This window comes from Monodelphis domestica, chromosome 2 (genome assembly GCF_027887165.1).
Source record: "Monodelphis domestica isolate mMonDom1 chromosome 2, mMonDom1.pri, whole genome shotgun sequence".
Classification (NCBI taxonomy): Eukaryota; Metazoa; Chordata; class Mammalia; order Didelphimorphia; family Didelphidae; genus Monodelphis; species Monodelphis domestica.
The window spans coordinates 499,764,598-499,789,848 of NC_077228.1; the positions used below are offsets into that span (position 1 = coordinate 499,764,598).

General features: G+C 40.6%; 2 protein-coding genes across 6 annotated transcripts in view; one reads left to right on the forward strand and one right to left on the reverse strand.

Annotated features, from left to right (window-relative positions):
- AP2B1 (adaptor related protein complex 2 subunit beta 1) overlaps positions 1–14,574 on the reverse strand; it is a 145,695-nt gene extending 131,121 nt beyond the window's left edge. For 2 of the 5 annotated variants that reach the window (XM_056819443.1, XM_007485513.3), the window contains exon 1: positions 8,646–8,840. The gene's annotated coding sequence lies outside the window, so the exon portion shown is untranslated. Of the gene's footprint in view, positions 1–8,612; positions 8,917–14,439 lie in introns of those variants that run through there. The other 3 variants (XM_001367661.4, XM_007485512.3, XM_016429229.2) reach the window with 3 other exon arrangements.
- A 261-nt stretch (positions 14,575–14,835) lies between these two features.
- On the forward strand, positions 14,836–19,909 carry PEX12 (peroxisomal biogenesis factor 12). The gene is made up of 3 exons (XM_001373525.5): positions 14,836–14,966; positions 15,344–15,897; positions 18,115–19,909. The coding sequence occupies exons 1-3, from the start codon at positions 14,841–14,843 to the stop codon at positions 18,512–18,514; spliced, it is 1,080 nt and encodes a 359-aa protein (XP_001373562.2). The 5' UTR covers positions 14,836–14,840; the 3' UTR covers positions 18,515–19,909.
- Positions 19,910–25,251: the final 5,342 nt, after the last annotated feature.

Sequence of the window (25,251 nt, forward strand, 5' to 3'; positions counted from 1 at the left end):
GCTGGAGCTCCTCTGAGGGGTCTCTGTCCCTCTGGAGGCTCTTGAGAGAGGCCCTTTGAGATTGTCCTCCAAGAGCTTCCCTTCTCCAGAGCCTCTCTCAAGAGATTCTTCCTCAAGCGATCCTCATGAGAGCTTTCTCCAAAAGGATTCTCATAAGAGACTTCTCCAAAAGGATTCTCTTTCAAGAGATTCTGCTTTTTCTTATATAGGGGCTTTTCTCCTATGTCACCTCCCCTAAGTCCTTACATCTACCAATCACAGTAGACGTTTTCCAAAGGACAACCCATTCTAAAAACACTGCTGGGTCGACTAATCCCCTCAGTAAGTCTGAACCAGAGAAAACACTGCTGAGTCGACTAATCCCCTCAAGAGAAAACCTCTAAGTAAGTTTTCACCTCTTTGCTTCTGGCAAGTTTACAATTGCCCGACCTTTATAAGTACCTAGCATCCCACTGTATCAATTCTAAAAACAGGCATGGCTCAAAGAACTCCCTGCCTCATCATAAGCATGGATCCAAGTACTTTCATTGTTTAGCAAGGAGTTTTCTCCCCTAAAGCAGTCTTAAGTATGGGTGGAGTAGAGGTCCTCCCATTTCTGATCCTGGAGAGTTCTCACAGTCAAAATGGGGAATGTTCCCAGTAGGGAATTGTTCCAATTGAGAATTCCCCATTGGGGAAAATTTTTAACATTCACAAGTCTGAGAAATTTCAAAATTTACAATCCCCCCTGATGATCATTGGGAGACTAGTCTCCCCATTGATCATTTAACATAATCAATTTGTAATCCTAAATGCATTTCTAACTATAGATATACACAATATTCAATTTTCTAAGAGGAATTAGAATACTGAGGGAGGAAATAGAAAAGAAAAGAAAAGAAAAGAAAAGAAAAGAAAAGAAAAGAAAAGAAAAGAAAAGAAAAGAAAAGAAAAGAAAAGAAAAGAAAAGAAAAGAAAAGAAAAGAAAAGAAAAGAAAAGAAAGCAAAACCAATGTTTTGCTAGGCGCATTGACAGAAAGCCAAATTAGGGGCAGTCCCTTTTGGCATAAATGTGTACATTTACAATAAATGTTCGATCAAAGTTCAGTTCAATCAATCATATGCAAAGTTCATTCTTGATCTTCTTGATGAAGTGTAGGTTTTCCAGCATCTTTCTGCAACAGTTCATTCTCTAGATATAAAAGTTTCAAGCTTCTTTCTTGAAGATCTTTTCTCGAACAAAATCAAAATCTTGAATTTTTATAAAAGTACAATCTTAAACAAAAAATCAAAATTCTTGGATTTTTATAAAAATACAATCTCAAACAAAAAATTCAAAAATTCTTAGATTTTAAATTAAAATACAACAGGCAAAAAAGAATACCTAAGTTTAAACAAAACAAAGAAAATAAATACAAAGTAGTTAAACACAAATTAGTTGGCAAGGAAGACAGGAGCAATTATAGACCAGGAAAGGATTCATAGAGAAGATAAAGCTTAGGAAAAGTCTTGAAGGGAGAGAGGGCTTCCATGAGATGAAAGTAAGAAGGCAGTTCACTCCAGGTATGAGGGATGATTAGAGCAAAGATATGAAGAAAAAAGGTGGGCAGTTGCCATATTTAAGAAACAGAGAAGAAACCAGTTTGTCTAGAATGAGAGCACCAAAGGAGTTACATACAAGAGGAAAAAGATAGATTGGGACATTGTTAAAGATCTTTAAAAACTAAACAGGGGAGTTTATATTTTATCTGACAGACAATAAAAATGCTTTTCAAAACTTTAGCCCTGGGGGCTTACTAAGTAGAGGGATGATATAATCAGATCTGTGCTTAAACAAAGTCACTCAGTCAGAAACATGGGAGATGAACTCAAAGCAATTTGGCCAACTGGGGTGCCATTACAAAAATCTAGATAAGAGGCAAGGAGAACATGAAAGGTTTGTGAAGCTACAGGAAATGTCAGAGGCATAAACTGCACCATTTGGCAATTGTGAGTTGAGGGTATGTGAAGAGACAAGAGTAATGCTCAAGTTATGGGCCTAAGAGATTGGGGAAATTGTGGTGCCTGCAACTGAACTCAGGAAATCTAAAGAGGAGAGTATATGGCAGGAAAGATAAGCTATTTTGGGACATGCAGAGTTTGAGATGAGAGTGAGCCTTGCTATATCAATCTGGGAAAGGGAAACTGATAAAGTTACCACAAGAAAATGTAGACATAAGAGAAGAACATCCTGGAGAAAGTCTTGAGGAAGATCTGAATTTAGGTAGAGAGGTCTGGTCAATGAGCCAGCAAAGGAAACAAAAGAGGTAGAAAGGAAACCAGAAGAACCCAAGAGAAAAATATTGAGGAGAGGTGTTCAATGATGTCAAAACCCAGATGGTAGGTAGAATAAAGATGAAGACTGAAAAAGGACCATTGGGGTTCAGTAATTAAGAAATCACTAGTAACTTCAAAGAACAGTTTCAGTTAAGTAATGAGGTCAGAAGCTAGATTAGAAAGGACTGGGGAAAGGAGAAGAACTGGAGGTAATGGGTATAGGCAAATTTTTTCTAGGAGTCTGGCTGAGAAAGATAGCTTGAGAGAATAGGGTCTAGTAAAGGTTTGTTAAGCATAAGGGAGTCTCTGAAGGCAGAGAGAAAGGAAATGAGGGAAGTAAATAAAGGAGGGCTTGGGAAATTTGCCTAAAAGCCAAACCCTAGATCATAGTTCTCTGATAGTTTTACAGACTGAGGTCCTCGGTCAGTGATGGCAAACTTTTTAGAGACAGAGTGATGTGCCCTGCCCCACTACCCTTATCCCAGATAAGGGAGGGAGGAAGCACTCCTATTGGGCTACCAGGCAGAGGGGTGGGTGATGAGAGACATATGTGGAGAGGAGGAGGAGAGTGGCCCAAGCACTCCACTCCCCTCAAATCTAGCTCCTCTCCAACCCCACCATAAGAATCACATTCACCACAGACTCAATAGGGTACTGGCAGAGGGACAGGGAAAGTGAACTATGTCCTGAGGCACATGAAGAGGGGGGAGGGAACAGCTCTGCCCTGAGTGGGGGAAAGGGAAAGAGGACTTGTAGGCGTGCCCACAGAGAGTGCCCTGCAAGCCCTTTTTTGGCACGTGTGCCATAGGTTCACCATCATGGTCCTAGGTTGAAGGAAAGGGTATGGGAGACAAGGGGGAAAGGACTTTCCCAGGCTAACTGCTGCTGTATCTCTAACTCTGGCCTCCATGTCAAAGCTGAATGTCCAGTTGCTCTAAAAGCAAGAAATAGGATTTCTACCATCATTACCCCATTGATAAGTCAACGTGAATGAAAAAGTATATATTAAACACTTACTGAGCCAAGGGCTTCAAATAGAAAAGCCTGATAGTTGTTGTTTTCTAGAGAAGCTCAGATTCTAATTATAGGAGACTTAAGTGACAGGGCTGATGTTATGGCCTGGTTGTCCCATACCTTACCATTAGGAAGCAGAGATCCTGGTAGGATTCCAGCAAGAAGTGAGCTGGAGCCAGAGGACTCTTTCACCCCCTGGTCAAGCTTGACCTTCTGTCCCTCCCTTTCAATGTGGGCTGGAGCTATCAAAAGATTCTCAAAAAAATACTCTTAGCCATCTAAAAGACTGTTCCAAATTACTCATAAGAGCATGATGATCAAAATTACTGAGGCCACGTCATACTAGCAAATTTGCAGTTAATAAAAAACTGGAATATAGGATATTGTTAGTGAGACTATGAATTAGTCCAATCATTATGGAAAGCAATTCCGACATTATCTTAAAAAGCTAAAATGTCCACTCTTCTCACATGAGACCCCACTGCTAATCAGATATTTGGAGGAAATTAAAAACAGAAATAAAGGTCTCACATATAGTATAATAATAAGAGCAGTCCTTTTTTGTGGTAACAAGTAATGGGGAAAGAAAGTAAATGTCCATCAATTAGGAAATAGACAAATTTTGGTATGTGAATAAAGGAATAAGAAATGATAAAAGAGTCAGAGCAACAAGGGAAGACCTGTATGATCCAATGAAAGTAAAGTCGGGATAACCAGGAAAATACAAAGGGTAGAGAGCCAGGGTGGTTTAGACAGAACTGTCTAGAGTCAAGAAGGACCTAACCCCATCTCAGATATAAACAGGTTAATATGAGCCCAGGCTAGTCATTTTATCTCTCAGTGCTCCAAGAAACAGCATAAAGCCTCAAGTTTCAGATGAGGGACAAAGAACCTCCCCCAAATCCAAGAGATCATGGATCTATTACAAATAAAAAACAAACAAAAATTGATATCCACAATGACTACAATATTATAAATAGGAAGAATAAAAATGAACATGAATACTATTTAACTTTAATGACCAAGCTAGATTGGTTTCAAAAGAAGAGAGAAGAAAATGCATATTCTTCCCTACCTGGCAGGATGGAGTATCTATGAGTGCTCAAAACCATACAGGGTACAACTCAATTGAAATGCCATTGGTTTTGCTGAATTGCTTGTCTCCCCATTTTGTTTTTGTTAAAAGGAATGACTCTTAAGGGAGGGCTATATTCAGAAATTAAGGTGATCGTAAAATTAAGATAGTAATTTTTTTAAAGTGGAGTCTTCCCTTAATCTGTCTTCTCTAACCCTAGGGAGGAGGTGGGGGTTATTAATGGTAGTGACACTTTATCATTCCTTTCAAGGCTAGTAGCCCCAAACTTTGACCCCATCCCCACCAGCCCCACTATCCCTTCCCAAATCAATTCATAGCTCCTGATCCTGGACCCTCTGCTTTACCACTTGAGAATAAAAATCAATAATTAACTGTTATAATTAAAATTAATATATCCACCAGTTATTCTTTTTCATAAAGTTTATTAATAGAATTTCCCTTGACATATAACTGTACATAAATCTTATATACAAGTCATTATTTCTGTATAGAAAACTAAGCTCTTTCTGGGGAATGGAAAAAGTCAACTTCTCATGAAAATAGTGAATAAGTTCAATCACCACTGAATTCCATCCCATGTTCCCCTTCTATCTTTTCCTTATTTGAACTAAAAAGCCCCAAGACTGGCCTGAAGGAAGGTATTATACAATTAGGCAACAAGGGCCACATTCCAAGCACAGGATCTGACTCCCACCTTCCTGGTTTCAGCACAGGTTGAACAGGTCAGCATTAGACTTCAGCAAAAGCTACACTATTCAGCAGCACACATGTTATTTTTCATAACCTAACAGGCAAGGCATATGCAATGGAGTCAGGAAGATATGGAGGTTCACATCTGGCCTCTGATATATACTACCTGTGTAACATTGGGCAAATACTTATTTTAAGATGCTGCTATCCAATTCTTAAAAAGGGGCGGGGGGGGGGAGGGAGGGAGGCCAAAAATATTTTCTGAATAATTTGTTGTTGTTCTGTAGTTTCAGTCCTGTCCAACTCTTCATGACCTCAATTTGGAGTTTTCTTGGCAAAGATATTGGAATGGTTTGGCATCTCCTTCTCCAGCTCATTTTACAAATGAGGAAAATGAGGCAAACAGGGTTAAGTGACCTGTCCAGGATCCATTACTAGTTAAGTGTCTGAGGCTAGATTAGAATTCAGATCTTCCTGACAGCAGGCCCATAATCTGTACTAAGGGATTATTTGCCTATTAAAATATTCTCCCTTTTCCAAATACATATCTTTGTGAAGCCAGATTTTCTTTATATACTTCAAACAAAACATATTAAAGTACACTCAATACAGCCTATATGAAAATCCAACTGTTTTCTATTAAGTCAGACATTGAAAAGATTTGTAAAAATATATCAGTCTTCTTATTTAAAAAAAATACATTTTTCACATAAATGCCAACATATTGCGAATTATTGTTATTTTTAACAGAAATTTTAGATTCTCAACCATTTTAATTTCTAATACAAAAGATATTACCTACATAAACAAAAGCTCTTTAGAATGCTCAATAATTTTTAAAAGTGTAAAAGGGTCCTGAGACCAAAAAGTTTGAGAATAGCCTTTCCTTTCACAAAAACCAGGATTTTTATCCTCAAAAGATTCTGTGCTAAAAGATATTATTAGTCAGTTAGCCAAAATATGAGGTCAAGGAATTCTAGTAACCTCTCATTGCAAGGAAAAAGACTATTAATGACATTCTAGAGTCTAATTCTAATCAAACACAATGAAATTCATAGAGAGAAAAATGGCACCTTCCAGACAGCAGTTAGCTTATAATGAATCACTGTACAATACAGCTAAAAATTAAACCACCCTCTGAAAGAAAATCTCTCTTGATGTCCTCTTGCCTCTCCTTTTCCAAACTGCCATCCTAATTGATAAGCGATTTGTACAAGGGTTTTATCCCCCATATGACTAAGCTTCATAGCAAATTGGATCTCCTCCCTCCCCAATCTCTGTATCCCCTGATATCAAGCATACAATAAGAACTTATATATCCTGGGTGACTTGATCACACAAAGCTACTGACTTCCATTTAAATGTACATAGTAAACTACTGTAAACAAACCCAAAAAGCTGAATGTAATAAGCAATACTTTAATAAAAAAATTTTTTATCTAGTTCATTCCTCATGGTTAAAAACCATATGCATATTGCTGAAAACTGGATTCCAAATAGCTTCTTTAAAAAATGGGAGCAGGTGGGGAGGGAGGGGGAAAATAAAGGAGGTGGGAAAGAAAACTATGCTCTATTCCAGGGATTAACTTTTGTTATGTTATAGGTTGCTTTGGCACAAGTCAGGTGAAGTCTACAGAACCCATTCCAGAATGTAATTTTTATATGAATAAAATACATATAGTTAAAAGGAAAGCAAATATACTGATATAGTCATCAAAAAACTGTTTTAATCCAAGTTCCTAGACCTCTATTCTATTCTCATTTTAATCCCAGAAATGTTCATTCATTCACAGCCCAAATGTCAACTTTTTCTTAAATTCCACCTCACATGAATACACAATGAGAATTAACACAATTACTTTTCTGCCAAGGAGAAGTCTGAATTGTGATACTTCAAACAGTTCTCACCTAACCACAACACTTAGTCATCCTTGGAAAGGGCTGTGTGGTTCTTACCTGTACTAAGTCTCCTTAATGTGCTTGCTTTCTATTATTACTTTGTAAGTGTGCCCAGAGGCTAGGCAATAGAAGCACCCAATGAAGATAATTAATAATTTACATTTTTTTCTCATTAAGATCTCTAGTTCCTCTACCTCTATCATTCTGCTATTCTCATTTTATTTACATCTTTTTAACAACCATTATGATAATGATGCTTGACATTTGGAAAGAACTTCTCTTACAAGGTAAAAAGGTTTTAATAAGGAACCTGAAACCTACAAGCAACCAGGTGAATCTAATAAAATCCTGACTCACCCCCCCCCCAGAAAAAAAAACCTGCCAATGTAAACCCAAAGGATATAATCAGGCCCCAAAGTATCTGAAATTTCAAAGAAAAGAGTTCAAATTTTCTCCACTCTAAAATGAGAGCTAGTAGTATTTTTTATTATCTAGTATTATCTAGTTTACAGTGGGTACTTAATGCTTGTGGAATTTAACTGGATCAGATGCTCTCTTCCAGGTCTAAATCCTATGATACAAATTTTCCATAACCTAGAGTCCAGTATGCATTTTTCTGGGTTCGATTTAATTCAAGACGATTCAAAGAGCTTACTCTTTCACCCTCTCCCTCCACCCTCAGGAATTTAAACTGTCCCTTCTCAAAGTTCCTAATGCCTCAAGCAAAAAAGGAAAACCTATCAGTCCTTATCTAACGTCCCACAAGGTGAACACTTAAAAGCCCCCTTCCCCATCCACCTCAACAGACCCAATACCTAGTAGAAGCTAAAATGGTCTCGATAGCTAAACCCTCAAGACCCAAACTGACAACCCAACTTCTGAGCTACAAGCTATATGACCCTAGGTGTTGCTTAAAAAAAAAAAAAGTTTCTCAGGGCCTAGGTTTCTCCATCTGTAAAATGAGGGGGGAATCCCACCTAATTTAAGGGGTTCTTGTGAAGAAAGAAATGCAGGAGAGACAGGAAAGGAAGAACCGAGAAAAAAGAAGGGGGTGGGGGAGGAAGGAAAGAGAGATGGAGGGAAAGAGAGAGGAAAAAAAAGGAGGGAGCAAGGGCGAGAAGACAGCAGAAAGGAGAAAGAGGAGGAAGACAGAGAGAAAGGAAAGAGGGAGAGAGAAAGGAAGGAGAGAAAAGAAAGAACAGGGAGGAGTAGGAGGAGAGGGAGAAGGAGAAGGCAGGGTGGATTTCGGCAACTCAGCCCGCGGCAGCTAAGCCCGACCTGCGCCGGCGCCCCGCCCGAGCCCCTGCCCGCCACGGTTGACCCTGCTCTTCCCCAGACTTCGGGGGGCTGCAGGTGCCCGGGCAGTGAGAGCAGGGGCCGGGGCTGGGCTTGCGCTAATTGAATGAGTCGGGTTCCGGGTTGCCAAGGGAGGGTGGCGGGGAGCATCCTCCCAATTAACTCTCCGACAGTGATCCCCAGCGTCCCCAGCCCCCCGACCCTCCTGAGCTCACCTGGCCACGCCCCACGCCCCTGCACCCCCCCTCCCCGCCTCTGCCCCAGGCCACACGGCCACGCCCGGCCCCGACAGCCCCCGCTCCCGCGCGGCTATCCCCTGCACCTCACGGCCACGGTCCCGGCGGCCTGAACTCACTGGCGGCGGCGAGAAGGAATGAGGCGGGCCGAGGCAAAGCCAGATACGGCGAGGCAAGAAGAGACGAGGTGACTGGCGACGAACGGATCAAGAGCTCCTGCCCGGCACGAATCCTTTCGGGGCGGCCTCGGCCACTGCGCAAAACCCCCTTTGCCAGGGCTAAATATGGCCGACAGGAAGCGCCCGCGTCAATTGCGCGTGCGTCGTAGCGCCCGCGCGGGGTGGGACTCTGAACACCCTCCGGAGAGAAGGACTGCGCGTCTAATCGTCATGGAGATAGAACTCCCCCACCCACCACCCCACCACCCTCCCACCACCACCCCGCAACTGCCTAATTCGTGGTCCCCCCCACCTAGTGAGGGGCAGAGGTAGTACTTTAAGTGGCAGTCAGTGCAGAAGTATTCAGTAATTGAGTGCCTACTGCGTACCAGGCGCTGGGCAGAGTTCTGGGGAGACAAAGAGAAACCGTTCATTTATCCAGATCTATGCACTCAGGAGTTCGTTTTTTTCAGAACATTAAGTCACTGACTAAGCTCCTTCTATATGCCAGCCCCCTACTTGCTGGATGCTGTAGCTAAGAAATCTAAGGCAAAGATTTTCTAACTGGAGTCAGAGGACGTTTTTTTTAAAAACGATTTTGATCTGCCTTGGAAGGATCCATTTTAAGACTGAATGTTGTTTTTTTTTTTAACTATTTCATTATAATTGATTTCTTTTGAATTCTACATATTGAATGTATTTAAAACCATCATTCTGAAAAGGGGTATATTGGTTTCCCCAGACTGCCATGACAGAAAAAATTAATAATCCCTCCTCTTAAAGGGAGCTCCCAAAAAAAATTGGCCTTTCCACCAAAAGCAAATGTGTTTAGTGTTTCTGGTGGGGCAAGGCATGCTGAGTGACCAGGATCTGGATTTGAATGCAAACTGTACTGATTGCCTTGAGTGGGAACTTTTCTTCTCCCAGGCTCATTTTCCTCACCCATATAATTGATCATAAAAAGTAGAGCTATAAGGGACCTCTTCCCAGTCCCTCAATTATACACACAGTAAAACTCAGGCTCAGAGAAGCTAAGGGACTTGCCAGACCTAGGAAACTGATACAATAAGCAAACACTTTTTTAATGACTACAAAGTGTTAAGTATTGGGGATATTAAAAACAATAAAAGGGTCTTTGCCCTAAAGGTGCTTACTTTCTAGACAGAAACAATGTGTAGGATAACACATGAAGAGATTGGACCAGATAACTTCTCCTTTGTCTTACAGCTCTACATTCTATAAGCAAGTTCAAAAAAGTCCAGTCATAGACTAAATGATGGCACCCAAAGAGAATCTCATGATTTTAGATTTAGAGCTGAAAAGGAGCTAAGAAGCTATCTAATCCAATCTTCTCACTTTACAGATAGGGAAACTGAGGTCTAGAGAACTTGGGGAAGACTTGCCCAAGGCCACAAAGACAAAAATCAGTCAGGATTTGAATCTGGGTCCTCTAACAGCAGGTGCAGTGCTCTTTCCACCATTACCACATAGATTCCATTTTTGCAAACCCAAATCAAATTTAGACTCCTGAGTTCAGCATTCAGGCATTCTAACAAATATAAGAAATGTTCTTAGAAAAAAAAAAACAGTCTTTCCCTCATTATGTTTATCAGATGGTCCTATGAATGATTAATATAAAAATAACATGTATATGCCACTTTAAGGATTGTAAAGTTCATTAGTTGCAAGTATTATCCTTATTTCCAAACAGGAAAATAATTCAATAAACATTTCTAAAGGACTTCTAATCTGCAAGATGTGGGCACTGTGCCAATGACACAAAGACAAAAAAAAAAACAGTCCCCATTCTCAGGGACCCCAAAACTTTTTACACAGGGGGCCAGTTCACTGTCTCTCAGACCCCTGGAGGGCCAGACTATAAAAAAAACTATGAACAAATCCCTGGGGAACAGTATACACATTGAGGAATCCCCTCCCCCAGATTGCCTATCACCATGTTGATGTCTTCCATTGTCCAGCCACATAATCCTTTGCACAGGGCCTGGTTCTCCTTCAGTTACTCTCAGACCAAGGTGCCACTCAAAAGATTATGTCACCAGAAGTAGTACTGTACATGAAGGATGCTGGGCTTTGCAGCACCACCACATATAGTCCAGGAGCACAGAATGCAGATGCATCCTGTGCTCCTCTCACTGACCAACAATGAAAGAGGTGCCCCTTCCAGAAGTGCAGTAAGGGCCAGATAAATGGCCTCAGGGGGCCTTGTGTGACGCAGTCAATACTTTGGGGAACCCTGTCATAGAGCTTACGTAAATTCTACTTAGGAGGGATGGCCCATCTATGAAAGGCCACCCATCTAATGAGTGGAAAAATTTAGATGGTAGCATTTGTGAACTGGAAGGATCTTAAGAATGCTCTAGTTCATATGCCCAAAGGGCACTAAAAGACTGTCTGCCTTTTGACAAAGCCATAGCACTACTGGGTTTGTACCCCAAAGAGATAATAAGGAAAAAGACATATACAAGAATATTCATAGCTGCGCTCTTTGTAGTGGCAAAAAATTGGAAAATGAGGGGATGCCCTTCAATTGGGGAATGGCTGAACAAATTGTGGTATCTGTTGGTGATGGAATACTATTGTGCTAAAAGGAATAATAAAGTGGAGGAATTCCATGGAGACTGGAACAACCTCCAGGAAGTGATGAAGAGCGAGAGGAGCAGAACCAGGAAAACATTGTACACAAAGACTGATACACTATGGTACAATCAAATGTAATGGACTCCTCCATTCATGGTAATGCATTGATCCTGAACAACCCAGAGGGATATGGGAGAAAAAACACTATCCAATGAGAGGAAAAATTGTAGGAGTAAAAACACCAAAGAAAAACAACTGCTTAATGACATGGGTTGAGGGGGATACAATTGGGGATGAAGACTCTAAATGAACATTCTAGTGCAAATACCAACAACATGGAAATGAGTTCTGATCAAGGACACAGGCAATACCTAGTGGAATTATGCATTGGTTATGGGAGGGGCAGGAGGAGGGGAGGGAGGAATAGAAAATGATTTTTGTAACCAAGGACTAATGTTTGAAATTGACCAAATAAAAAAATAATATAAAAAAAAGAAAGGGACATTTATTCCTGAACTTTCTGGTTTATGTATATGTGCATGTATATGTGTGTATGTATGCATGCACATGAAATTAAAAAAATTAATGGGAATGAGTATTGGATTTTGTCAAAAGATTTTTCCTTATCTATTGGAAAATTCATGTTATTTTTCATGATTAATATGGTTTAGAGTTTTCTTTAAGTTCAAACCTGGTCATAGTCTAAAATATTTTTTATTATATTCTTTTACACTCTTTGTGAATATTTTATTTAATAATTTTGTGTGGTATTCATTCAGGGTACTGGCATATGGTCTCATTTCTTGGCTTTGCCTTTCTCTGGTTAATGTATCAATAACATGTTTGTATCATAGAAGAGTTTGGAAGGATCTTTTAAATGATTTTTGCAAAGTTTTTATAATTTTAGAACTAGATATTCTTTAGAAATTTAATAAAAGTAACTTAAAAAAAAAAGAATGCTCTAGTTCATCCCTCTTTTTACACAGTTTAAAAAACCGGAGTCCCCAAAGGTAAAGTAACACCCAAGACTACCCAAATAGTAAGTAAAAAGAACTTAGATACATTCAAATCCAATTCTCCTAACTCCAAATTCTGTGTTCTTTCCAAAACAGAAAGCTGTTTTGATGAAAGTACTACAGAAACTGTAAAGCAGAAGAGAAACATGACTTATAAAGTTTAATAAATTCATTGCCATTACCCAGCATTTCAGCTACTCAGTGCTTTTGTTGATCCTGAACCCCACTCTTCCCTCATTTTAGTCACCTTTCTTCCTCCATTGAAGCTTTAATATCTTCTTTAATACACATTAACCTTTCCCATCCCTCAACCGAAAAGCATGTTTAGCTCCCTCATATCACACAATTCAGTATTTAGAAATAACAGATCCCATAAATTTATAGATCTATTTAAATATATATGCATATAAAGAGACAGAGAAAGTTCAGCCTTGTTTACAAAATTAATTGGAGTATAAGTTTGCTGATGAGGAATCTGTGGTTTAGATATGTTCATTACTTGCTCAACCTCACACCAGGAGTAAGGGTTGGAGTCAGGCAGGACCAAAAATCTATGTCTTTTTTTTTTAAAACCCTAACCATCCGTCTTGGAGTCAATATTCTGTATTGGATCCAAGGCAGAAGAGGGGTAAGGGCTAGGCAATGGGGGTCAAGTGACTTGCCCAGGATCACACAGCTGGGAAGAGTCTGAGGGCAGATTTGAACCTAGGGCTTCCCATCTCTAGGCCTGGCTCTCAATACAGTGAGCTACCCAGTGCCCCCAAAAATCTATGTCTTCTGACCACAAATCCAAATTGATTATGCCAGGCTACTTTACATTCCTTTGTATTATTTATTTCACCTGTTTGACTTATCTTCTTCTCTTCATTCATCCATTTATTCAACAATCATTTACAAGGCATTTAACAAAGTAAGATGCCAAGTGATGGGTCAAGTCCAAGGATGAAGGTATGGTCCACTGTATGATTACTAAAATTTATCTATTCAGTAGATATTTGAGAGTAAATGACACTTCAAAGGAATACTTTTTTGATGGAAAAAGTCTGCCTGAAATGGAAAGATTAAACAAGTTCTTCCTCTGAAATACTGATTCTATGACCTTCTAGGAAAATCTCTTAAGATTATAAATTGCAGTAAGTGTGTCTCTGCATTGTCAAAGAGTTCCCTCACTAAGAGGGGCAACTAGAATACTTGGAATCAGCAAGATACTGAGTTGGAATCTTGCCTCAAGCACAGTTACTGTATAGTATTGAACATATTTAACTGAGTTCAAGCTTGGTTTCTCCATCTGTAAAATGGGGATAATAGCACCTACCTCCATAAGTTGTAAGGATAAAATTAGAAAACATAGGAAAAGTGCCTTGTAAACTTTAAAGTTATAGTAGTGTTTGGCTCATTTTATTATGTCGATTTAATAAGCCTTGCCCCCCCCCCCAAAAAAAACCCTCAGATGTGTATAATAGCACTTTAAGGTACTTTACCATATATTCTCTCATAGATGTGCATTAAAGGCAGCCAGATGGTACATTATTTACAGCATTTGACCTGTACAAGGTAAGACATGAGATCAAATCCACTGTTGATCACTTGCCTGCTGCGCACACCACTTAATTGATCCGCTTTATATCCTCATCTGTGAAATGGGGAATAGGAACAGCACCTATCTCCCAGGATTGTGGTGAGGATAAAATGAGACATTTGTCTAGCCCTTTGAAAATCTTAAAGATTAATATCAATAAATGTTGACCCTTGTTATCTCATCTAACCCACAGGACACAATGAAGTAGCTGTTTTTTTTACCATTTTGTGGACGAATGTACTGAGACTCGTAGTCTCCCTGGTCGCACGGTCATCCGAACCCAGGAGATTAGGCACCACGCCTAGCACACAGTGGGCGTTTAATAAGTGCTTGTGTATTTGATTTCCTATTTTAGTCTATTCAATTCCTCCCCTCTCCTTTCACTTGGCAAATAAGGAAACCAGCCCTACCCAAGCCAAGCCCGGTTTCCAAAGAGCAGCCCGAGGGAAGGGAATCAGAACATAGGATTTAAAGAGAGGTGGGGCAGAGGGCGTGGGCCATTTAAAGGTCCAGGTGGCCAGAAGCGGAAATGAGACATAGGGGAGTCGAGTGGCTTCCTTACCGGTTGGCCTTCTGCGAGCTAGAGTGTCTCCACACCCCTCCCGCTGCCAGAGAAGAATCTACTTCCGGGAGTGGCTTCCGGACTCCCGGGCTCTGAGTGCGCTGTGCATCCGGGGAGGGTTCTGGCTCCGGGGCACTGCCTCCCCGCGTCAGGCCCCCTTGATGGGGCCCGGGGTCTCTGGCCCTGATCCGGCGGCCGCGGCCAAGTAGCCCTCCTTCCTTTACCTCAGATATGGCTACCTGACCCTCCCGCTGAGCGGCCGCCTTTGAGCCCTTTCTTCAGCGCCTCCACTCCCCACCTCCACCCCAAGTTCAGCACAGCCAGGCTCTCTCATGGGCAGCCCTGGAGCGCCTCACCTCTGGCCATCTGAGACCCAGTAGGGCCGGCACAGAGAAGACACCATGGCCGAGCACGGAGCTCACATCACAGCCGCCTCTGGCGCCGATGACCGGCCCTCCATCTTCGAAGTGGTTGCTCAAGACAGTCTGATGACGGCCGTGAGGCCTGCCCTTCAGCATGTGGCCAAGGTAAGCGGTGACAGGGGCAACAGGAGAGGGCAGCGGGCCGGAGATGGCCTGGCAGCCCCAGAAAAGCCTCGGGCTCTGAGGGAGTGAATGCAGGGAGAGGCAGGCTCCTGCTCCGCAGGCTGTAACCCCACCGCAGTTAGGCGACTATCTCCAGTGACTGGGAGTTCCCAATACCAAAAGTCGATTTAAACTCGTTCCTGTAACTCCAGTGGCCAGAGCTCTGCTCATTTAATCTTCAGCGTGATTATATTTGTTTCGTGCTCAGGCCCAAAGTCATTGGAGAAATTTGGTCATTTGGAGAAAACAGGCAATACTGCACCTACATAATTGCAATGATTAATAATGTAATGAGATTTATTTTTCCCGTTTTGCCTTAGGTTCTTGCAGAATCCAACCCTGCCCATTATGGCTTCCTCTGGAGATGGTTTGACGAAATCTTCACTTTTCTGGATCTTTTGCTACAGCAGCACTACTTGTCTAAAGCTAGTGCCTCCTTCTCTGAAAACTTTTATGGCTTAAAGAGAATCGTGACGGGAGACCCTCAAGGGGTCCAAAGATTGGCCAGTGTTGGCCTCCCAAAGAAGCAGCTTTGGAAGTCTCTCTTATTCCTGGTCCTCCTTCCCTACTTGAAAGTGAAGTTGGAGAAGTTGGTTTCCAGCCTAAGAGAAGAGGATGAATATTCCATCCATCCCCCCTCTTCCTGTTGGAAGCGATTTTACCGAGCTTTCCTGGCAGCTTATCCATTTGTGACCATGGCCTGGGAAGGCTGGTTCCTCATACAGCAGTTACGTTACATCCTGGGGAAGGCTCAGCATCATTCACCATTGCTGAGCCTAGCTGGAGTTCGCCTAGGTCGACTCTCAGCTGAAGATATCAGAGCTCTGGAAAAGACACTAGCTCAAGCTAGTGGGATGCCACAACCGGCTACTAGGTAAAAGTGGAAATGTAGTAGCAAACCTCCATTCCTACATTACTAAGAAAACCCTTTTTTTTTTTAATATAAATACCCTGCTAAAATCTTATCCTGATTTTGCCACATTCGGGCTGTTTTATAGCTCTGCTTTGTGTTTGTGCTTCAAAAAAACCTATACCGCTGACTCATTTAGAAAACCCTAGCTTACTTGTAATTAAAGTGTGTGTAGCTCCTTATGAATCTCAATTAGAAAGAGGGAAGAGGGGGGCAGCTGGGTAGCTCAGTGGATTGAGAGCCAGGCCTAGAGATGGGAGGTCCTAGGTTCAAATGTGGCCTCAGACTTCCCAGCTGTGTTACCCTGGGCAAGTCACTTAACCCCCATTGCCTAACCCTTACCACTCTTCTGCCTTGAAGCCAATACAGAGTATTGACTCCAGGACAGGAGGTAAGGGTTTTATTAAAAAAAAAAAGAAAGAAAGAGGAAGGCATTTCAACTTAATATGCTTTTATTAACAAGAGGAGTGGTCCCATAATTTCAGTAGAACCCATTCTACCAATACAAGTCAGCCCCTTCTCTACAAACATGTAATTTTAGAGAGCTGCCTTGAATACTGAAGAGCTTATAAGAGATTTGACTGAGGTCACACCAATATGGGGGTTTCAAAATAGAATACAAATTTATGCCCTGGCTTTGAGGCTGCTTCTTCAATGAAATTTTTATAGTTGCCTACTACATGAACCTCCTAAAGATAGATCACTGTCCAAGTGCTAGGAGATTGTCAAACAGGTTCTGCTACCCTAAGGGAAGTTATAACCTACTTGGATTGAGGGGCTGGATATGGCATGCTTTACATGGTGGATGTTACAGTCCTTTGTGTGTAAATGCATGAGAAGCCACCATGTGTTGATCAGAACCAAGACTCCATTATATTCAAATTTTGTCCCTGCCACTTAGTATCCTGCTTTGGGCCCAACTTTGTAAAACAGAAGCATTGGGCATCTTTCTGGGTCTTCCTAGCCCTAGGGCTGTGCTCCTACTGAAAGAAATGGCAATAATTGGGAATGAGACTTGAAGATGGTAAAGTACAATGTCACAAGGAAGAGGTTCCAGGTAGCAGTGAGCCTGGACCAAGAGTTGGTAAAAACAAAGGCTAAAAATCAGGACAAGGGGGCTTGCTGGGCTGGAGAAGTCAAGAAATGTTAGACTAGTTAGAAAAGTTAGACTAGACCTATGATTTCCATTGGTGCAGAGTTTCTGGTAGGGAACATACACAAACAATACAGATTGGTTAGTGAACAAGCATTTTTTTAATCATCTGCCATGTACCAAGAAATGTCTAAGCAGGGGGCAGCTGGGTAGCTCAGTGGATTAAGAGTCAGCCCTAGAGACAGGAGTTCTAGGTTCAAATCTGGCCTCAGTCACTTCCTAGCTGTGTGACCCTGGGCAAGTCACTTGACCCCCATTGCCTAGCCCTTACCACTCTTCTGCCTTGGAGCCAATACACAGTATTGACTCCAAGACGGAAGGTAAGGGTTTTTAAAAAAATATATTAAAAAATTAAAAAATTTTAATTAAAAAAAAAAAAAGAAATGTCTAAGCAAGGGGTATAGGAAAGGAGGAGATAGACCCTGCCCTCCAGTGTATTGAGGTCCTATGCCAACAAAGATAGAAGTCAATCTCACAGAGAAGGTGATCAAGATATTTTCTGCAATATACAATTTTCGTCTCTTGGAACACTGAGGTTGTGATTTGTTCTAGGTTATACAGCCAGCCTATCAGTGTTGGGAAATATGGCTAAAAGTAGACATAAGCCCTTGCAAGACTAAACACTTTGGTTGTAATCAAGACTTAGGAGTTTGGAAAAACACTGAAAGCTGTGGGCAGCATAGAATCATCTGAGGTTTTACATGAGCTCTGTGGATTAAGAATATTAATCTGTCAATAGTGTGCAAGTAGTATTGGAAGAGGGAGAGCCTATAAACAGTAACTATGGAGGAAGCTAGAAGCTATTAGGATAGTCCCAGGAGTTTGGATTGAGAGGAGATAGTGGAACAAAATGGGATAGGTATTGCAGAGGTAGAAGCAATAGAATTTGGCTGCTTCCTAAAAGTTGTGATACTGGAACTTGGTCAGGCAGTCAGTCCTATACACAAGCCTGATAAGCAGTGGGTATTCCAGTCATTCAGATTTTAGGCCTTCAGCCTTAATGTCTGTTTTCTCTTCCTCCCCAACAGTATTCAAGAGAAGGTGCAATCAGCTGTCAAGAAAGCTATAGGAGGCCTTGCCTTGTCCATCTCTACTGGCCTTTCTGTAGGTGTTTTCTTCCTGCAATTCCTAGATTGGTGGTACTCTTCAGAGAATCAAGAAACCATCAAATCTCTGACTGCCTTGCCTACCCCACCACCCCCTGTCCACCTGGACTACAACTCTGATTCTTCTCTGTTGCCAAAGCTGAAGACTGTGTGTCCCTTATGTCGAAAAATCCGGGTGAATGACACAGCACTTGCCACCTCTGGCTACGTGTTTTGTTACCGATGTGTGTATAACTATGTGAAGAGTCACCAAACCTGCCCCATCACAGGCTATGCAACAGAAGTCCAGCACCTGGTTAAACTGTACTCCCCTGAAAACTGAATGGCCTTGCCAACTGTGCCCCCATGGTAAGACTGCCTGCCTTCCATTTGGCCATAGAATGGTATTGTCAGATCCATTCATGTTAGTCACCCACCTCAGGACCACTTCAACCTTAAAGAGCCTAGCAAAACTTTTTTAAAAAATCAAATACACAGGGGCCTCTTGATGGCTCAGTGGATTGAGAGCCAGGCCTAGAAACAGGAGGTTCTATCTAGGTTCAAACTGGCCTCAGACACTTCCCAGCTGTGTGACCCTGGGCAAGTCACTTAATACTCATTGCCTAGCCCTTACTGCTCTTTTGCCTTAGAATCAATTCTAAGACAGAAGGTAAGGATTTTGAAAAAAAAAAATCAAATATCCATTTGAATATAGTTTATTCATATGCCTTCTAGCCCCCACCCAGAAATTAATAAAAGTTAAGGAATTACATGAAGACATAACCAGGAGTCATAGGGGGAATGCAACACAAAGAGTTGTTGGGAGGAGTACATGAAATAAGATTCGCAAAGGGGCTTTAATCTAGTCTGTACTGTTGCTTAATACTATATGGAAGGAGAGATACAGTACCAAATCTCCCCTGTCTCCTCTACTTTGGATCTAATCTACAGTGGCCAGAGAAAGATCCAAATAGGAAGAGAAAGAAGCAGGCACTTACTTATATGCAGTAGGCAGGCCCCATTTCAAGGCCTCACTTGTCTGCCAATAACATTTAGGTGTTCCAAAAGGGATGTTGTTTCCTTTGAGTGGAAACAAAACTTTAGAAAATCAGTCACTTTTTCAAACACACACTTACTCAACACAATATTTATTAATGCCTCATCCAGTTTGATCTGTGATTCAGAGTTAATCTTTCCAAAGAAAATGCATAATTTACCTTTTTTGGGTAACCAGAAATGGGCAAATAATATATTGGGTTGATTTTACATTTAGAACAGTCTGAGAATCTTAAGTGTGAAAGTCATACTGACAAACCACAAAGAAAAAACACAATGATACCTACACTAATCCAATTCTCATAGAGTCCCAGAGAATGAGAACTGAAGGAAACTTGGAGGTTAGAGTTCAAGCCCCTCAGTTACAAAGGAGGAATCTCAGAGGCTCAGAAGTGAAGTGATTTGCCCAGAGTCATCCAGCCAGTTACTGACCGTCCAGGCTCCCTAACTTCTTGCCCAGGGCTCTTCTCTCCACAATGCCATAAATAACAGGGAGTAGAAAAACAGCTTTGTGTGAGCATTTTCTTACTCCCAAAACCGTTTGCTAAGCTAACATGAACTCACTGCTACTAATAGAAATTTCTATGGAGCCCTGGAGCTCTGTACATAATAACCCAAAAATAAATTTTTGTTTTGCACAACATGACAATAAACTATTTTTGTCATCATCTGGCTCCTGAAAGTAGTTGTGTCTGTGTTCTTTATAAAAACTAAAACTGATTTCCATCTAGACCATTAAAATTTTTTTTTTTAATTCTTACCTTCTGGTAGAAGAGTAGAAGAGCTAGGCAACTGGGGCTAAGTAACTTACCCAGGGCCACACAGCCTATATTTTGCAACTACATTTGAACTCAGATTCTCCTGACTACCTAGCTGTGCCTCCTCATCCTAAAATTTTTGATGTACTTTTAAGGAAAATATTCATTTTAATACAGTTCATCTCTTTTGCTTGTTACCCAATGCTTGTGCTCTAGAAAAACCGTTCATCTAATTACTTTAAACAAAAGTCAAATAACTGTTCCAATAGCATAGATTTAGCTTAATAAAGGCCAACCAGAAACAGTATAACTGAACTTTGGGAACAGTTAAGGTTTTTTCTATTTTAAAAACTATTTTTTGTTTTCTCTTCTGCCTTTTACATGCGTCTTTATAAGTTAGAGCCAAATGATGTTTTTAGACAAATATTTTAGATTTCAAAATGGAAAATTCATCACACACCACATGCCATACTGAAATGCGTAGCCCATAAGCTAAATTTAAAAGTGAAACATTTAGCTTGATCAATATTACTAATTTTTTTTAATTTTTATGAGAATTTTAGCTCATAAAGTTCTGACAGCCTCAAGAGTCACAGACTTGGAGAACTCTTGAGCTTAACCAGACTTCAAATATCATTTAATCCAAACTTTTCATTTCATACAGGAGGAAAGTGAAACAAGGAAGTTAAATGATTTTCTCAGCATCACTGAGCCAGTCAATGACAATTCTTGAGTCAGAAGGAACCTTAGAGGTCAAAAGAATCCATGCCTTTCATATTGCAGATAAGGAAACGGATCTAGAGAGGGAAAGTTTTATTTTTTTAGGTCACAAATAATGACAAAGCCAGGATTCATATTTACATCCCATAATTCTCTTTCTACTTCACTAAGTCCACTCCCTCACCTTAGAACTCAATTCTGATACTCCCATTTAAGGATTTCCCCCACAACACCCCCTGCCATTTCATGGTGAATTAATTCTAGCCAACGACATTGCAAATGGATAGTGATATTTCATCTTATCCCAAGGTTTAAGGGAATCTAGAAGTATGTTGGTCTATTTACTTATTAAAGTTCAACATCTTTAACCAATCAAGTTAGAGCCTCTATTTGTTAAATAAATGTTATTTATTAAATTGGAGAATCCTCATTTCCCAACAGTGGTTGTTACTCATCTCTTCATTAAATTCTGTAATCTTATCACATGATTATCTCAATAGACACAGAAAAAGCCTTTGATAAACTATAACACCCATTCCTATTAAAAACACTAGAAAGCAGGGGGCAGCTGGGTAGCTCAGTGGATGAGAGCCAGGCCTAGAGATGGGAGGTCCTAGGTTCAAATCTGGCCTCAGACACTTCCCAGCTGTGTGACCCTGGGCAAGTCACTTGACCCCCATTGCCTAGCCCTTACCACTCTTCTGCCTTGGAGCCAATACACAGTATTGACTCCAAGACAGAAGGTAAGGGTTTAAAAAAAAAAACACTAGAAAGCATAGGAATAGAACAATCTTTCCTAAAAATAATAAACAGCATTTATCTAAAACCATCAGCCAACATCATCTGCAATGGGGACAAACTAGATGCATTCCCAATAAGATCAGGAGTGAAACAAGGATGCCCATTATCACCTCTTTAACATTGTACTAGAAACACTAGCAGTAGCAATTAGAGAAGAAAAAGAAATTGAAGGTATTAAAATTGGCAATGAGGAGATCAAGTTATCACTCTTTGCGGATGATATGATGGTCTACCTAAAAAATCCTAGAGAATCAACTAAAAAACTAGTGGAAATAATCAACAACTTTAGCAAATTAGCAGGATACAAAATAAACCCACATAAGTCATCAGCATTTCTATACATCTCCAACAAATCGCAGCAGCAGGAATTAGAAAGAGAAATCCCATTCAAAATCACCCTAGACAATATAAAATACTTAGGAATCTATCTCCTGAGACAAACACAGGAACTATATGAACACAACTACAAAACACTTTCCACACAACTAAAACTAGATCTGAGCAATTGGAAAAACATTAACTGTTCATGGGTAGGACGAGCTAACATAATAAAAACGACCATCCTACCCAAACTTATCTATTTAGTACCATATCCATCAAACTTCCAAAAAACATTTTTACGGAATTAGAAAAAACCATAACAAAGTTCACTTGGAAGAACAAAGGATCAAGGATATCCAGGGAAATAATGAAAAAAAAGTGCGACAGAAGGCAGCTTTGCAATCCCAGATCTCAAACTATACTATAAAGCAGTGGTCATCAAAACAATTTGGTACTGGCTAAGAGACAGAAAGGAGGATCAGTGGAATAGACTTGGGGTAAGGGACCTCAGCAAAACAGCCTATGACAAATCTAAAGATCTCAGCTTTGGGGTCAAAAACCCACTATTTGATAAAAATTGTTGGGAAAATTGGAAGACAATGCAGGAGAGATTAGGCTTGGACCAACACCTCACACCCTACACCAAGATAAACTCAGAATGGGTGAATGACCTGAACATAAAGAAGGAAACTATAAGTAAATTAGGTGAACACAGAATAGTATACATGTCAGACCTTTGGGAAGGGAAAGATTTCAAAACCAAGCAAGACTTAGAAAGAGTCACAAAATGTAAAATAAATTATTTTGACTACATCAAATTAAAAAGTTTCTGTACAAGCAAAACCAATGTAACCAAAATCAGAAGGGAAATAAACTGGGAAACAATCTTCATAACAAAAAACTGACAAAGGTCTAATTACTCAAATTTATAAAGAGCTAAACCAATTGTACAAAAAATCAAACCATTCTCCAATTGATAAATGGGCAAGGGACATGGATAGGCAGTTCTCAGATAAAGAAATCAAAACTATTAACAAGCACATGAAGAAGTGTTCTAAATCTCTTATAATCAGAGAGATGCAAATCAAAACAACTCTGAGGTATCACCTCACACCTAGCAGATTGGCTAACGTAACAGCAAAGGAAAGTAATGAATGCTGGAGGGGATGTGGCAAAGTTGGGACATTAATTCATTGCTGGTGGAGTTGTGAATTGATCCAACCATTCTGGAGGGCAATCTGGAACTATGCCCAAAGGGTGATAAAAGACTGTCTGCCCTTTGATCCAGCCATAGCACTGCTGGGCTTGTACCCCAAAGAGATAATAAGGAAAAAGACTTGTACAAGAATATTCATAGCTGCACTCTTTGTGGTGGCAAAAAATTGGAAAATGAGGGGATGTCCTTCAATTAGGGAATGGCTGAACAAGTTGTGGTATCTGTTGGTGATGGAATACTATTGTGCTAAAAGGAATAATAAAGTGGAGGAATTCCATGTGAACTGGAAAGACCTCCAGGAATTGATGCAGAGTGAAACGAGCAGAACCAGGAAAACATTGTACACAGAGACTGATACACTGTGGAACAATCAAATGTAATGGACTTCTCCATTGGTGGTAATGCATTGATCCTGAACAACCCAGAGGGTTACAGGAGAAAAAAAACACTATCCACAAGCAGAGGAAAAACTGTGGGAGTAAAAACACTAAAGAAAAACTACTGCTTAATGACATGGGTCAAAGTGGATATGAATGGGGAAATAGACTCTAAATGAACATCCTATTGCAAATACCAACAACTTGGAAAGAGGTTCTGATCAAGAATACATGCAATTTTACCCAGTCAAACTGCATGTTGGCTATGGGAGGGATTGGGGAAGGGAAGGGAGGAAAAGAAAATGATTTTTGTAACTAAGGAACAATGTGAAATTAAAAATTAAAATTCAAAAGAAGACAGAAAAAAAATTCCATAATCTTCTAAGAAAAAACAATTAAAGTTACTAAATATATAATGTATTAATAATGAAATCAATGACAAATCCAAGACAGATCATTATTTACTGTATTTTAAAGCTGCAAAAATCATAACTCAGTTTCTCAGTGCAACTGGAGATGATCACTTCTAAGAACACAACCCTCCACCACTGATGTTCAGGATACAAAATGACACCTCTTCAAAAGATTCTTCATTCTTTTTGCAAGATAAGGGTTATAGTAATTTTATTAGGAAAAAAGATTCTTCTATATTCATTCTCTGTGTTCTCTGGCTGTAACAGAAGAGCGAATTCATTTTTAAGCCATCACTCCCAACAGTCTCCAAAGCCACAGTTAAAAAACTGCCATTTCCATATTTATCTTGGCTCTTGAAATAAATAGTTTGACCACTGGTAGATGTAACTAGGTTTGGTTTAGAGGTTTGGACCCGTATTGAACGCAGTAGTAGTTGACCACACCAGCAGTCTGACAGGTTAACACAATCTGACTACTTCCTTGATGTTATAAACAGTAACTTGATTTATTTCTCAAACATAGGATGGGCTAGTAGTGGACCAGGGTGATGTAAGGAAAAGGTAGGGAAAGGAAAGAAAGGAAGGTAACTGGAGGTCCCTCCCAGCCTGGTAGGGAAATTGACCTGAGTTCTTTGTAGTTATGGTAGGAAGCAGATTAAATCAGGCTAGACTCCCGGGAAAGTTAGGTAGGTTTATTTAGGGTTAGGAAGGGAGAGTTTAGGAAAGTCAGGGATAGATAGGCAGGGATCAAAGCTCTCCACCTAAGTTAGGGGAAAAAAGGCCCCCAAATCCCGAGCTTCTCTCTCCTCTTTTATTCTCCCTCTGAAACTTCCTGCAAAGGAAATAGGATGTGTCAGAGGAAGTTGCAATAGAGAGTCCTGGGATATGGAGTCTCCCAGGGCTTAGGTCCACTTCAAAATGCCCAAGGGTAAAGGTGTCCCTAGATCTAACATTATCTTTCTCCACCCCATCAATCTGACCCACAAAGGTCACTTCGGTCCCCAACAGAGTTGGAGCTACACTAACTACTCTATATCACTACCTAAAGAAAATCTAGGTATCTAAATCCTGATTAGCTGGTCCACTAATGAATCGAAACAGCATATAGTTTGTCAGGTAAAGTTGGCTAGAGACCACACGCCTGAGCCAAGGTGGTTGGGCTCATCTTAGGATAGAGTTGCTGTGTCTTTGATGCTCAAACACACAGAGAAATTGTCAGGATAGGAAAAGATGCCATAGCTCACAGGAACCTCCTCCAAGATTTGATCAGCAAAACTCAGTAACACCTTCAGTCAGATACAAAATGGCCATAGGAAGTAACCCTCTGCTCTCCTCCATGTCCTGTAATCAACAGACCCCAACAGTCTCCATGTGTCACTTTTTAAGCAGTCCTCCCATTCCAAAATGGGGTCCATAGA

What these genes read in the sequence shown, in the direction of transcription:
- PEX12 (XM_001373525.5), top strand. Translation starts at nt 14,841, where the DNA reads ATGGCCGAGCACGGAGCTCACATCACAGCCGCCTCTGGCGCCGATGAC. An exon ending in CCCTTCAGCATGTGGCCAAG is followed by an intron (nt 14,967 to 15,343) that starts GTAAGCGGTGAC and finishes GTTTTGCCTTAG; the next exon opens with GTTCTTGCAGAATCCAACCC. An exon ending in ATGCCACAACCGGCTACTAG is followed by an intron (nt 15,898 to 18,114) that starts GTAAAAGTGGAA and finishes CCTCCCCAACAG; the next exon opens with TATTCAAGAGAAGGTGCAAT.